This window comes from Crocodylus porosus, unplaced genomic scaffold (assembly GCF_001723895.1).
Source record: "Crocodylus porosus isolate Cpor-Errol unplaced genomic scaffold, CroPor_comp1, whole genome shotgun sequence".
NCBI lineage: Eukaryota > Metazoa > Chordata > Crocodylia > Crocodylidae > Crocodylus > Crocodylus porosus.
This window is the reverse complement of record NW_017728943.1, coordinates 1,226,097-1,241,952: the sequence shown is the minus strand read 5'-3', so window position 1 is coordinate 1,241,952 and position 15,856 is coordinate 1,226,097. Positions and strand designations below refer to the sequence as shown.

At 46.8% G+C, this 15,856-nt stretch overlaps 1 protein-coding gene across 4 annotated transcripts in view; it reads left to right on the top strand.

The window, feature by feature from the left end:
- The first annotated feature begins 1,715 nt into the window (after positions 1 to 1,715).
- The window catches only part of CALCOCO2 (calcium binding and coiled-coil domain 2), a 28,513-nt gene continuing 14,372 nt past the window's right edge, over positions 1,716 to 15,856 (top strand). For 3 of the 4 annotated variants that reach the window (XM_019548394.1, XM_019548393.1, XM_019548391.1), the window contains exons 1-5: positions 1,716 to 1,799; positions 11,914 to 12,102; positions 12,609 to 12,711; positions 13,422 to 13,555; positions 15,729 to 15,854. In XM_019548394.1, coding sequence (XP_019403939.1) covers positions 11,923 to 12,102; positions 12,609 to 12,711; positions 13,422 to 13,555; positions 15,729 to 15,854 — 543 coding nt within the window. In that variant the 5' untranslated portion in view covers positions 1,716 to 1,799; positions 11,914 to 11,922. Of the gene's footprint in view, positions 1,800 to 4,699; positions 4,788 to 11,913; positions 12,103 to 12,608; positions 12,712 to 13,421; positions 13,556 to 15,728; positions 15,855 to 15,856 lie in introns of those variants that run through there. The other variant, XM_019548392.1, reaches the window with a different exon arrangement.

Sequence of the window (15,856 nt, the reverse complement as noted above, 5' to 3'; positions counted from 1 at the left end):
ATTCCATTCCCAGTGCTTTGAACAGATTCAATATTGCCAATCCCAAGCTTCAATACAGGCAGTCCTTTACTTAAGACATTTTAAGTTGCAACGAACGGCACTTACGGTGTTTATAAATTGGCACCCTGTTTCAACTTTCTGATGTCAGTTTTGACTTTATGACATTTGATCTGATGCGATGCCATGCCAGTGACCAAGTTTGCTGTGTCTCCCATCTTCTTGGAGAACATCTGTCCAAACTTCCTTGGACACTTTCTTTGAGGAAGCAGACAAGACTCCAGAAAAACCTATAGCCAAGACTCCTGAGAAGACTCCAGTCAAGAACCCTTCAAAAAGTCCAGCAAAGTCACCTCAGAGAAGTCCTTCCAAATCAATATGATTGCTATTTACAATATAAATACATTAATGTAGCTATAATACTCATCCATTGGCAATGTGTAGGGGGTGCATGCAGCTGCACATGCACTTCCTGAGATTGTCCATGAACTCCCTGAGACTGGCCATCATCGCTGCCAACAGCATGTGTGGGTGGTCACTGTTCACCACTCCCCCGTCCCCTACTGCCAACGCGGCTATAGGTGTCTGTGGGTGGTTGCCACACCGCTCCTCCCCACTGCCGCCGACACCTCCGCAGCTGCCTGCAGGCGGTCCTCACTCACTGCCGCTGACACCACTGCCAGTTGGCAGTCGCCATGCCCCCCCAGCCTCAGGAGGCTTAAGGTGTTCATGTAAAACTCATCTATAATTGATTGAGTACAAAATTCTGGGTTGTTTTTGGTGAAAATGGGGTATTGGGCCTTGGTTCAGGAATTAATCCCCCATTTATAATATTGTTCCTATGGGAAAATTGGTTCTGAGTTACAATGTTTTGATTTAAGATGTGGTTTTCAGGAACCAATTGTGTCCTAAGTCCAAGGACTGCCTGTATTGCCAATCCCAAGCATTAACTCCTACACACACACACACACACACACACACACACACACACGACACATGACAGTCAGAACTTTAAAACTATAACATTATAAAATGATCTATTTGCATTTTGTTTTCTCTTTCTTTTTAAGGCTTTAAGGTTCACCTCCCCAAGCTTCCTCCACAGTTAAAGCTAGAATCTTTTGTTTAAAAAGAAAAAAGCAAGTGGAGAGTCTCCTGTCACCATGTGACCCAAGAACCAGACAGCATGAAAGAAGTTTCTCCATACCCCAATCACTTTGCCAGGGCTGTATGTCTCCTCTCACCTCCTTGAAGATGGGGGTGGACTGTCTCCCCTTCAGTGCACAAGATGTGAGAAAAAGAGGGAGGGATGTGGATCTCCCTTCAGTTTCAGAGGTATGATGTCATGGATGAGTAGAGGTATGTTGGCCTGGATCAGCATCCGGGGTGTGACGTCGCTGGGCAGTATCAGAGGTATGATCTCACAGGTCAGTATGGGGTATGATGCCATGGATCCTTTTGGTCCCTGCAGCCTCTTCCAATGTGCCCGAGCTTTTTGCATGTCTTCCTGCGGATCACCAGCATCTCCTTTCTTCCAGGGACTTGTAAGCATCCCTCAGCCTCCCTGGGTGGTGCAGACACTGTTCCCACACGGGCTCTCGGTGTGTGCTGACCACTCTCCTCCGGCGCCAGCAGGCAGCGCCTTCAGGCCCCCCCGGGAACTACAACTCCCAGCATCCCCCGCGGGGGGGTGCCCTCAGAAATATTCCGGGTGCGGCGGAGGGGGCGGGGCGAAGGGTTCCGCCCTTCCCGGGCTCCTCCTCCTCAGTCGCAGTCCGAGAGGCTTCGAGTTGTCTCCTTTGGTGAGTGAGTTCCCAGAGGAGGAGTTTGGCTTCGCTGCCGCGACGGGTGGTGTCTGGCCTCTTTTAGGAGGCGGTGGTGTGTGTGTGTTGCGGGGGAGCGGTTTTGGGGGAGCACCGGGGAGCTGTCGCTGCTTCTGCTCTCTGGGTCCTGAACACTTTCACTTTCACTTCCTTAATGGTGGGGGGCACATGGTGGTGGAAGAGAATGTCCCACTCAGGGACTCGGAGTCCATGGCTTGGGGGGGTAACCCCCCTTCCCCCACACACTTAACAGGATGGAGGGAAAGAAAGGGGGGACGGGGACAGCAGGGCAACACCCCTGAGGCCTGCTACTCAGGATGTTGCTTCCAGGTGGACCCTGCTTTGCAAATCTGCCCCCTGCAGAGTGTTGCTATCAGGTGTTGCCCCAGCCTGATGCCAGGATTTGCCCCTGCATCCCTTCAGTTGTCTCACCTTTCCCTCACCCTCCTTTGCCAGCCCCTCTGCTTCCTCCTGCCCTCCCATGACCCATCCTCCAACCCCCCTGCCTCCAACCCTGCTGAAAGAGCTGGGTCTTGCACCAGGATCTCCCTCCCTGGTGGTTCTGGAGCTGTTCCCCTTTTGTCTCCAGGCACACATGCCCTCCCTCCCTCCAGTCCCAAGATTGACCCCTGACTTGGTACCGCTCAGGATGGGGCAGTTATTTGCTACGTGGGCTGGCGGTGTGTTGGGGCAGGGGGGAGGGGGTGAGCATTAAGCTGTGGCACAGAAGTATAGGAGTGGATATGGGGCTTTTGGCCTGCTCCCGAGCCCACCCACAAATTGTGCCCCCCCCCCAAGACTCAGGAGGCACCAGTCACCCCTGCCTCCAGGGATCTCACGCAGATGCCCTTTGATCTTCTGTTGCCTCTGCTGCACCACGTCCTGGCCCCACAGCATGCTGCTAGGAGGGCAGCGAGGCAAGGTGTCACTAAGCATAGTGCCAATGCAGCTTCCTGCTGGTTGAGCTGGGTGAATTCAGTCAAGTGACAATTCTGCAGTCCTTGCCTCCAGTTGGCATTAAGGGGTTTGTGTGGAGGGATGTATACGCAGGGGCTGAATAAGCAACAGAGCTTAAAAGCAGTGTACAAAACAAAGGTCCATGTAGATAAGATAAAACAGCAGCTCTTTGCTTTGATTATTAATTCTAGAATATGGGAACTTCTGACAGCACTGACAGGCAACACACTTCAAACAGATGTAAGGAAATAAGATTTAATTTTTTAAATACACAATCAACTTGGGGAACTCATTGGCACAAGCTGCTACTGAGATCAAGAATTTAGCAGGATTCCAAAGATGACAGCTCACTTATATAAAAAGAACAACTATTGTTACAGTAGGTAGGAAAAATATGAGTGATATAATTTCCCTGCTTCATGGTATAAATCACATGCTAATGCCTGGGATTAGGAAGAAATTTCCCAGATGGCAGTTTAGTTCATAATTGTCCATAATGGAGTTTCTCAATATTCTGCATGAAGCATCTGATACTGGTGAATGTCAGAAACCAGATGGGCCATTGGTCTGCTGTTGTATGGCATTTCCTATGAGTGCTGGAAAGGAGGAAGTGTTAGTGGCTGAGCTGAACAAAATGGGTCTTGAGGGATTTGAAGGAGAATTAAGTTGCCTAGCACCCAGGATTAGGGAAATATGGGTTGATATGGAAAAGGCTTTAAGCCGCTTATGGGGAAAGGAGACCAGGTGCATGTTGTGTGGCAGACTGGAGTTCAATGGGCCCAATTCATCATTTCCCAACAGAGGGCATGCTGGGGCTGAGTCAAGCCAAGCCTAAGCATCCTAGGCTGTTGCAACATCTATAAGGGTTTTAACAGCATATGTGTGTTAGGGAAGGAGGGGAGTGCAGAGGAGTTAAATCTGCCCCACCCCCTTGCATCAGCATGTATTTGGCTGCATGAGCAGGGGAGTAATGAAGGGCATGTGGGGGGATAGTAGTGAAATAGTGCTGGGGTAGCAGTATGAGTAGCTTTGATGGTGACAAGGAAGACGGAATATGAAGCCAAAGGAGAATGTGCAGGATTCAAGTGGAAGAAAGGGAAAATGACACTGTGGGAGCAGCAAGTCATGAAATAAAATAAATAAATTGCCCCTCATTGTTAGCCAGAAGCCAGCCACTGCAGAATTGCTGCTACCCCTGCTGGCAAAGGAGTGTTTCTGGTTGAGCTTTTTGCTTCTCTCTGTCCCTTGAGCCATCCAGCAAACCTTCTTTGATGATAACATTTCTTTAGTAATAACCCTTAAAAATAAATAATGGATCATCTGTCAGAAGAGAGAGGAGAGAGAAAGGGACTGATGTATCCGAATGGTATTATAGGACAGAAATCACTGAATTGGGGACTCTAATGACAAAGGGAAAAATAGTGGGCTTGAAGGTCACAGCAATGGTACTTCCATTGCTCCTTTCATTCAAGGATCTCAGAAGGCTTTACAAAGCTTTTGGACATCAGAGGGAATGAGAGGGATGTGCTGGGCTCTGCATGTATAGAGAGGATGATTTTTTTTTACTTCTCTTTCCTTCTGGTTCTGAACCCCCTGCTTATCACTCTGCTATATTTATTGATTAGTAACCACTGGCCTAACAGTTTCACTTTTTCAGCTATTCTCTGTACTAGGCAAAGGGACCTGTGAAAAGCAAATTTGGGGGCTTATATAAACTGTCCTTTACTTTTGTTTGAATACTGATATGACCCCTGGATAAGATTTTGTCTTGCAACAAGATATTGAGTCACAACAATATTAACTGACTCCCAAAGTTGCACAGAAGCCTATTGCAGGAAGAGAAATTGAATCCTGACCTCTAGACCCCAAACCAGTGCATCCCCCTCCTAAGCTTGAATTTGGTTTCTTGCTGTTTACTGGATTCCCAGTGATTCCTGAATGAGAACATTCCTGAAGGACCCAACTCTTCTCAAATAACTGTTTTGTTGACTAGAACCTACAAGGAGCAAGGTCAGTTATAGCCTTTCTATCTGTGACTTGGCAAGCAGAATCTAAGGCTTCATGCATAGTTAGCAGATGGGTAACAGGTGAGAACTATCTTAGTCTCTTCGATCCTTATATAATAGAACCAAAAATGGTCTCTTCCAAAATTAAAACAACTCCAAGTCCAGAAGCTAGACTGCAGATAAGGGGAAGCCCGTGATGGATTATTTATTTCTCCCTGGCTGGGTGCATCGTGTAATTATACCTCATTACCTTATGGCACAGTCTGTGTGGCACTGAGTTTCTCATTAATATTGTGTAAGGTGCAACTGCCACTGAGTCTTTCAGAGGCAGCAACCCCAGGTGGCTCATTTTCTCCCCTCTTTGCCAATTACTTATAAAGAGCTCAGATAATGACTTGCAGAATTTGGACATTATTAAAACAGCACCCGTTCCTTTCCCTGCCATTATCCTTTTCTCAATTCATTGTTGCTTTATTGACAAATACTGTTATATCTGTGACGCACAAGTGACAGCTTCGAAAGAGGGTAGGAGACTAGGAATGGGGCTTTTCCTGGTTACATCACTGACCCGAGATACTCTTTTCCCATCTGTAAACACAAGCACCACCTGAACAGGTACTTGAACCCTGGCCAGCAATATTAAGAACCTGAAGCTCAATCAACTGAAATATACAAGTTTACAGTTTCCCTCTCTGTAAAATGGGGCTAATACTGCTCATCACAGTGAAGGACTGTAAAGCTTAATTTGTTAATGTTTATAAGGCACTTTCAGATCCTTGGCTGGAAGACACAGGAAAAGGCAAAGTGTGGCTAATTCCAAAACATAAGCAGGGACATGTTTTCTGCATTTAAAGAGATTTCCCTATGCTACAGAATTGTGCTTTGGAATCTCAGCTTTCATTAAAAAAATAATTTCTACCCCTAATGGTTGTTAAAATAAGCTCTGCATTGTTAATCAGTATAAACCAATGCTTGCGTTTGCAAAGAGCCTGAACTGATGGCTTTGAGGGATATGAAATGTCCTGGTTTTCTTACCTAGGGCTTTATGGATTCTGGGATTGTATGAGCATTGAATTTGGCATCATTCCACGTCCCCACAGAACTGGACATTTTTTCCACAGAACTCATTATTTCATTGCAGCCAGGCATTTTATTTTCTTTCTTTGAAGTTTTGCAACAGTTTGGGCTCAGGTCTAATGCTGATGCTGCTCTGTGACAATAACTGAGGTCCTACAGTTAGATTAAGCCAAAGTCACTTTCTGCCTTTCTCAGGTGGCTGCTAGGGGTCCATTGGCATTATCAAGAAGATAGCAAAGTGTTTCCCAAAGACCTGGCTAAAGCTTTCCATTTTCTAAGGTTCAATGCTGGCCTGAACTGTGGTGTGCAGAACAGTCGCTTTGTTTGTCCACGCAGTCCCTGCTATTCTGGCATCTGAGTTGTTGTTGCTTTGTAATGTGATTTAGGGCACATTGAACATGGGCAGTTCAAAGCACAACCAAGATCCCATTCTGAAATAACACTGCCAAGCATAATGTTATTCAGGGAGCGGGAATGCCAGCATCACCCAGTTAAACATGGAGACTGGGTAATAATGGAGATAATGTAGCAGATATCTCTAATCACTTCTTTTGCTGTATGCAATGGAGTGTACGTGACTTGTTACAGAATTTGAGTTTAGCTCTTCCATCTTTATGGCACAACATATGCACATATTAGGGAGAAGTCCGTAGAAAACTCGCCAGCATAACCTACAGATTGTATATATGTATCTTTTGCTGAATAGATTTGCAGCCTGGAATCCTACTGAATTTATCCCTGTTCCTGGATACCCAAGTAAGGATCCATAATGTCCCCCTTTTTTCATTGCTGGCCAAAAGATTGTAAGTCTAATTGTGGCCCTCCCAACAGCTATCTACACCCATGGCATTTTCAGGCTAGGCTCATTGTCCCTGGAAACTACCTGGACTCTGTGGCTGGCACTGAATGCTACTGATGTCCTTATAAGATATTGCATAAAACCAGTACTCCACTTCCTGTTCACTTCCTTTAGACTCTTGTCCAGTCTGGAACTTTTGAGAACATGACTCACCCTTATTGCAGTTCAGATCAAATGGGAGGCTTCTGCTTCTGCTTCCTGGAACTGAACTGTCAACTAGAAACAGGATTTTCTCAGCAAGGACTCCTCCCCTTTGGCTTTCTGCCTGAGTCTGGCTGCTGTAGAGCACTGACAAGGCAGAAATTTTATTTCCTGTGTGTTTCTCTCTCTCTGTCTTCAGTGGTGCTTCTGTTGCTGTCAGTTTGGTTTCTGTTTTATTAACAGCTGCGTCAGTAGCTTTGTGCTGCTCATTCCACATATTGTTGTGTTTTAACTTATCAGAGGGTGTTGAAAAGTTTCCTGAATGAATAAGCACATGAATGTTCTGATACTATGTGTTGATGCTGCAACTAGGCAACCCAGTAAATGTAATGCTGAGAGCCCTTTGACAATTTCACTACAGTGGTGTCTGTTACAATAATCTCAGGATACTGACCCTTAAGAGAAAAATGCTTCAGCCCTCCTAGCAAGTCTTTCTTCTGCATGCACTCTTCCCTGGGATGTTTGCACAGCATGGTATTGATCTTTCTTTTGAGCTAGAAAGCTGAAGATAATCAGGAACGTTATGGATCTGGGTTGCTAAATCACTGTAGTGGAACTGATCAAAAAAACCCAGGAAGGCTGCTGAATTTGCTTCATAGTATCATGACTGTGGTTTGTATCCGAGTAGGATGTCAGCATTCTTCGATGTCCTGGTAGTACAAGCTGTTGATTTAGTTGCAGGTCATATCTATATTAGAAGCGTTTCCCTGTTTTCCTATAGGAATACCAATTTGTTGCAGGGATGTCAAACATATAGCCCATGGGCCAGATCCAGCCCACAGTCCTGCTCTATCTGGCTTGCTGGGCTATTGGTAGGCCACCTGAAGTTTTGAGGGAGTATGGCCTGTCACAGAATTTGGGGTGCTTTGGCCCTGCTAGCCATGGCTATCAGCTGCAAGTTTAGACCCCTCCTGCCCCCAAGCCCTGTGTCACTGCTGCCAGACCTTCTGCTACCACTGCCCCAGTGGCCACAGCAGCCACCTGCATTCCCATGGCTGGATCTGGCCTGTGACAAGCCACACAGTTTGAACCCAGGGTGGGCCTGAAGTGAGTTTGACACCCCTGCTATATAGGAAAAGGGTCACTGTACCAGAAAAGTGAATCCAACCACCTACTCCAGTGAAACGCTCTAACCACACAAGCACAGTTTTGTCAGCTGGCCCTGGCAGTTTCAAATCAGCCGGCCCTGACAGTTTATACCCCAGGGTACTCAAGGAGCTGTCAGGCATCATAGCTCAGCCCTTGGCACAGGTCTTTGAGAACTCCTGGCACTCTGGTGAAGTGCCCGAAGATTGGAAGAAGGTCAATATGGTGCCTATCTTCAAGAAAGGGAGGGAAGTGGATCTGGCAAACTACAGGCCCATCAGCCTGACCTCTATCCTGGGGAAGGTCTTGGAAAAGATTATCAAAGAGGACATTCTTAACAGACTGGCTGACGGCAACATCCCGAGGGATAGTCAGCATGGGTTTGTTGCAGTTAGGTCTTGCTTAACCAATCTTATTTCCTTTTACAACCAGGTGACCTATCACCTGGACAAGGGAGAAGAGATTGATGTCATATATCTTGACTTTAAAAAAGCTTTGGATCCGGTATCCCATGATCACCTCTTGGCAAAACTGGCCAACTGTGGCCTTGGGTCCACCACAATCCATTGGCTGGGGAATTGGCTCTGTGGTAAGACCCAGAAGGTGGTGGTCAATGGGAGCCAATTGTCTTGGTGCACTGTGACCAGTAGGGTCCTTCAAGGCTCTGTCCTAGGGCCTATACTATTTAACATCGTCATCAATGATGTGGACATTGGTGTCAGAAGCGGACTGGACAAGTTCACCAATGACACCAAACTCTGGGGTAAAGCATCCACATGTGAGGACAGGAGGGTGATCCAGGCAGACTTTGACAGGCTCAGGAAATGGGCAGATGAGAACCTGATTGTGTTTAACACCGAAAAATGCAACCTGTAAGCATGCTTAACACCTATAAGCATGCTGCAGGCTTTTCCTGTGGTGGAAAAACCTGCAGCATGCTTATAGGCTCGGCAGTGCTAAGCTGGCTAGCACTACGGATGAAAGGAACTTGGGGGTCATGATTGACCACAAGATAAACATGAGCTTTCAATGTGATGCTGCGGCTAGTAAAGTGAGCAAAATGCTGGCTTGCATCCATAGTTGCTTCTCAAGCAAATCCCGGAACGTCATTTTCCCATTGTACTCGGCCTTGGTGAGGCCACAGCTGGAGTACTGCATCCAGTTTTGGGCTTCACAATTCAAAAAGGATGTGGAAAAGCTTGAGTGAGTGCAGGGGAGAGCCATGTGCATGATCAGGTCAGAAAAACAGACCTTACAATGACAGGCTGAGAGCCATGGGACTCTTCAGCCTGGAAAAGTGCAGGCTTAGGGGTGACCTGGTGGCCACCTATAAGTTTATCGGGGTGCTCGCCAGGACCTGGGGGAATGTCTGATCACCAGAGCACCCCATGGGATGACAAGGTCAAACGGTCACAGGCTCCTCCATGACTATTTCAGGCTGGACATAAGGAAGAACTTTTTTACTCTCTAAGCCCTCAAGGTTTGGAATAGACTGTCACCAGAGGTGGTGCAAGCACCCACTTTGAACACCTTCAAGAGACAATTGGATGTTTATCTTGTTGGTATCCTATGATCCCTGCTGACTTCCTGCCCCTGGGGCAGGGGGCTAGACTCGATGATCTTCCAAGGTCCCTTCCAGCCCTAATGTCTATGAAATCTATGAACTGAGTCTACATGCAGATGGCATGAAACTGGGAAGGACTGCCAACATGCCAAAGGACAGGAGAATTCAGAAGGATCTTAACAGACTGGAAAGGGACAACAGCTGGGCTAGAGACAACAGGATGAAGTTCAGTGCTGATAAATGCAAGGTGCTACACCTAGGGAAGAATAATTAAAAGCACAAATAAGAAATGGGTGATAACTTGTTGGATGGTAGTACTGCAGAGAAGGATCTTGTGGTTTTGGTGAATGATGGACTTAACATGAGACAGCAGTGTGATAAAGCTGCCAAAAAGGCAAATGCAGTTTTGGACTGTGTCAATGGGACTATTAGGTGTAAGACATGAGAGAAAACAGTGCCACTCCATTTGGTGCTTGTTAGGCCTCATCTAGAGCAGCGCTGTCCAACTAGTAGGTTATGGGCTGCATACAACCTGTGAAGAATTAAGATGAAGCCTGCAGGCTCCCATCCGACTACTGCAGCCAGAGGCTTAAGGCTCCTCCTCTCTCCCCTGGCTTCTGCTTCCTGCTTCTGTGTCCCTGGGAACAGAGCAACATGGTGAGAGGGAGCTCTGGGACAAGCGCTGTGGGACTGAGCTGGGGAGGACTTGGGGACCATATCAACAAGGGTGAGGGAGGGGAGTAGGGGGGTCCCAGTTGGCTGTGCTGCCCTAATGTGAGTGTGGGGTGGGAGGGTCAAGCTGTATGTGTGACCAGGAAAGGAGCCGTGCTGCGCACACATCAGGAGGAGCCAGCTGCCCATGCTGCATGTGGGATAAGAGAGGGAGCCAGCTGCCTGTGCAGCAGGGGGGCGACCCTGAGAGGCCTTCCTTTGTGGTGTGTGGCCCATACCTTGTGCACCCAGGAGTCTACAGTCTGTGCAGTATGCAGCCCTTTGGCACCCAGAAGTTGGACAGCCCTGACCTATTGTGTGCAGTTCTGGGCTCCACGTCTTAAAAATGGATGTGGAAAAGTTAGAGAGGGCCCAAAGGCTGACCCATACAAGAAGAAGCTGAGAGAACCAAGCATTTTTAGCTTGCAGAAAAGGCAAGTAAGTGGGGAGGGCTGCTGTGAAGAAGAGGGAAAACACCTTTTCTCCCTCTCTGCAAATTAAGAAACATAGCAATATCTTAAAGTTACAATGTCTTGTAAATTTAGATTGGATATCAGGAAAAATCTTGTTGCTGTTAGAACAATGAGGAAGTGGAATAGGCTGCCTGGGGAAATTGTGGACCCTCCATCATTGGAAGTTTTCAAAAAGAGGTTGGATAAGCATGGGTGAGGGTTGATTTAGGAGTAATAATGCCAAGAGCAGGCTGTGAAGAGCAACAGTTGGAAGCCCAGGAGATCCTCACACACACATTGCCCAGAGATCATGAGAAGAGCTCTGCAGCCCAAAACAGGTTGAAATTGGAGAGGACCATGCTCAGCAGCAGGAAGTGGAGCTGTGCAACTGGCTTGGATATGAAAAAAGATTAAAGTAGTTGGGTTAAGTTTTTAGGGGGGATAAGATGATAGAAAGGGGTGTTCCTGCTCTCCAGTTAGGATATGTGATTCATGAAGTTGTGCTTGTGGCCCCCAGGTTGCAGTGCTGGGTGGACAGGGTTTGGTTATCCCATGATTCTGGGCTTTACTGGTTGCCACATGGGGCCAGGAAGGATTTTTTTCCCCTCCTACTGCTATGAGCCTTAGGGTTTTTTTACCATCCTTAGAAGCATTAATTATTAACTGCAGCCAAGGCAGAGGATTTTGGCTGGGTTGTGTCAATGTGCCTGGTGGGATTAAAACATTCAGAGGTTCCTGGCTAGAAGGGTCTTACTTCTCCACTCAAGACCAGACCAGTCGCTGCATTTGGGATCAGGACAGAATTTTACCCCACGGTCACATCTGGCATGGTCTATGGGGGGAGGGGGGAGAGGAGTTGCCTTCTTCTGTAGTGGGGACCATTGTCCTCTTCCTTGGATCTCTTGAGTGTATTTAGTAACTACCTCCTGTCATTGCAATGGAAGAATGTTGACAATGTCCTTAACCTCTCATCCTGTTGCTTTACCTGTGGAACTGTCTCCAACTTCTTGAAGCAGGGGATTGGACTAAGTGACCTCCTGAGATCCCTTTCAGTCCTACTTTTGTATAATTCAGGCATATGTCAACACAGCTATGTCAGTCTGGGCCCATACCCTCACCAGGAGAAGCAGTCTAGTTTGGACATAGCCTCACCCTCTGCTTTGTTCTTTCCCTTTTGCAGAACTCCAGCATGGATGAGAATGTAGATGAACCTCCCACCTCCACTATCCTCTTGGACAGTTGCCACTTCTCCCAGGTCATCTTTACTAATGTGGAGAAGTATTATATGCCTGGAGGAGATGTCACCTGCTACTATACCCTCACAAAGAATATCACTCCTCGCAGAAAGGACTGGGTGGGCATTTTCAGGGTAAGTGTGCGCTGTGACTCATCAGTTTCCATGCACTGAAAAGTGTGAGTGCCCTGGCATGGAGGTTTCCACAGATGTCACACTTGATCCCCCAGAGCAGAGTTAAGGTGTTGGTAGAGCAGAGTAACAGCTCTTTTTCAATGGTGGACTTACATATTGTAGTATCTGTGTTGTGTCCAGAGACAAAGAATGTGATTCTCAACTGCCTTGTTCCTGTATTTGGAGTAGTCTTGGGGCTGATCTGGCTTGAACTGTGCATTACAGGACCAATGAAGAATAGCTGCCTTGTGATGCATTCTAGCCACATCCCCCCTTCCCAGCTCCCCCAGCATGCTTCTTCTCCAGGCCTTTCTGAGCCCAAGGTCTAAGTAGCCTGCATAAGGGCATGGTGGGGGTTCTTACTGCATCATGGGGGTTTATAAACTGTGTAACAATTCAGGCTTCTGTAAATTGTCGCAGGATAAACATCCAGTGTGTTATGCAGTGTGATTATTTTTCTGTTGCAGGTGGGATGGAAAACAACCCGTGAATATTACACATTCATGTGGGCACATTTGCCCAGCAGCCTTGACAGCAATGCAGTGCTGCAGCAAGAAGTTCAGTTTAAAGGTTGGCTGGGGAAGGATGGGTGTCCGTGCACACGTGCAGATAGATACACACACACGCACACTATCACATACCAAATTTCTCTAAAGGCTAGGTTACATGTTACAGCCTGAGGCTGTAGAACTATTGAATATTTCATCCTGTTATACGCTGTGTTTAGACAATCTGTATTTCAGGAACTATGGCTATCAAGCAATCTCAAAATAATAGCCACCAAATTTCTACCCAGGGTTTCTTCCACCAGCCTGTCAGTCTGCTGGTGCTGTCAGTGTAGATCAGCCTTGCATGAGTGCCCCCTGCTGGTAGAACAGAAACATATCTTTTCAGTACATTCACTTCTGAGGCCTGTGTTACCAGCGCACTACAAACCCAACCTAGGGGGAATACCCCTTTGGAGGTCATAGTAACCTGGGTGTGACCATTCATAATGTTTTAGTGATAGGGCCAAGTTCATCACTGCCATGCTGCTTGTGGAGTGTATTGTGACACAAAATGCCAAGGTTGTAATTTGGAAGCGTTTTTGGCACAATTTGCACTGGTGTAAAAGATCACACAAGGAGTAGGCAATGCTGAGCCCATAATGGCTATATTGCTTTGTATTCAGTACTTCTGCTTTTTGTAGATTTAAGCTTTCTGTCCCATTCACTGAAGAAGAGGCAATAATAATTAGAGACACCCCATGGTGCAACTTTTGTTTGTTTGTTTGTTTTAAGCCTACTACCTGCCAAAAGATGACGAATATTACCAGTTCTGTTACGTTGACCAGGATGGGGTGGTCCGTGGAGCCAGTGTGCCCTTCCAGTTCCGTGCAGAGGCTGAGGATGACATCCTGGTGGTTACCACACAGGTAGATTTCTTCTCTCCCTCTCCTTGCTTTTCATGTCTTTACTTTTTATTCAGATTCCAGTGTGGTTCTGTAAGGAGGGCACTGAACGAAGATCACGAGACCCGGGTTCTAGTCCTGGATCTCTTACTGACCTTCTGGTGACCTTAGTCAAGTTATTTTGCTTCTCTCTGCCTGTTTTTCCTCTTATTGTCTGTCTGACTTACCTTTTTACGTTGTAAGCTCTTCATGACAGGGGCCGACTCATACTATGTGCAAGTACATTTGCAGGGCATCTGCAGCAGTACTAGTTTCCGGGTCTGTTGTGTGTTGTAATAATAAAGTACAATTCTATAGCACCTTATATCCAAAGAGCCTGTACACTAAGCAAAAACGTATTCATCCTCCTTTACAACATCTTTCTGAGGGAAACTGATATTATCCCCAGTTGCATAGATGGGTAAACTGAAGGATGGATGGATGAAGGAACTTGTGAAAGAACTCTCGAACTCACTGGCAGAGCTAGAAATAAAACTCAGGAGTCTGCATTCTTAATCTTTTGCTCAAATTGTTCAGCCCCATTTCCACTCTAGTTTAATAGAGCTCAGAGCGGACAACTCAAGATGTGTCTTTTCTGCTTGCCACCAAGAAATTAGAAACTGGCATCTTGTTTGTTTCGAGCAGCTGAAACTCTCATTTTGGGAATTGGTACTTTTTCCTGATGGTGATATGAAGTTTAAACATGAAGCGCCCCTCTTTCAGATTGACCAAAATTAGTCTTTTTAGGGCTCTTTGCAAAGAGTCTGCCTTGGAGTGAAATAAAGAGTTTAATATTGAGAGGAGGATCAGACACGCTACTTAGACTGTGAGTTCTTTCAGGCAGGGGCTCTCTTTTTTGTCTTGTTTTTATAGTGCCTAGCGCAGGGATGTTCAACCCCAGTCCTCAAGCCAGATCTGGTCCACAGAGCTGTATGATCCAGCCTGCAGTGCTCCCCAAGTGTTTGTAAATGTGGCGAGGAGGGAGTGGTGGCAATTAATATCGTCACCACTCTCCAAATTTCCAAGCTCTGCAGGCCAAAAGATGTGGCCCTGTGCAAGAGATCCTGCTATCATAGAGGGAGCAGGAGCTGGGGCAGAGGGGCCCAATCTGGTATATGCAGGGCTGGGGCTGTTCTGGTGCATGCAGAGCCAGAACTTGGTTGGAGGGGCCCAAACGGGTGCACACAGGGCTGGGGTTGGGGCAGTGGGTGTGATCCAGCATGGGGCTAGGGCCGGGGCTAGGACTGATATGGCATGTGTGCTCACCAGCTGGTTCCAACCTGTGAACCCACCCTGCATCATTCACCTAGCCCGCACGGCCAAGCGGTTGGGCACCACTGGCCCAGCACATGAAGATCTGGGTCCATGGTTAAGGCTGATGGGCACAGCTGCCATATAGATTGCAAACTTGAAAGTATTGCTGTCAGATTCAATTAGGGAGGCTTTTATAAAGAGAGGCAACACAATATGTTCCCTAATGCAGCAGACTGGCAGTCAGGACTGCTGGGTTGTGGTCCATTCTTTGGGCAAACCACTTAATCTCACTGTGCCTCAGATTACTCCTCTGCACACACAGTTCTAATAATACCAAGTTTTGTAAAGTACTTTGAGTACCTTGATGAAAGGCCCTATGTATGTGATAAATAGTTTTATAACTTCCCAGCTGCTTTGTGTGGCTTGTAGCTATGACTCTTTGAGCTCTTGCTCTTACCTGTCTTCCCATGTTATTGGGGAGGGAAGTACAGCACTGGTAGCAAGTGATATTGTGCCCAGAAGCAGACAGGGTGCATTCATTGTGTGGGTAACCAGTAAGAACTTGTTTGCCTCAAGGACTCATGGTGTTTGCTCTGATCATCCAGAGTTTCAGTTCATTGGCTTGGTCCTAAATAGTGCAAAGAAGCCTCTACTACCTTGACTTCTGGAGAAATCTAGCGCCTTACAGGATGAGGCCTGGTGTTTTTATATTTTGAGGAGCTGATTGGATAATGTCTGGTAAGCCAAGAGAGAATAAGGGGTGGTGGCGGTGTCAGCAGAGGTAGGGAGCTAACCCTTCACTGCTTTTCTGCAGTACTCATGGTTTCTTGCTGCTCCCCACAATTTATTTGAAACCTACATACAACTCTGTGCTCTTACTGAACATCTGTATGTTCTTTGCTAGGGAGAAGTGGAGGAGATTGAGCAACAGAACAAGGATTTACTTAAAGAAAACCAACAACTGAAGGAAAGTTGCAAGAGTCTCCAGAAACAGAACATAGACCTGCAGGAGGAGTTGAGAAAGGCACAGGT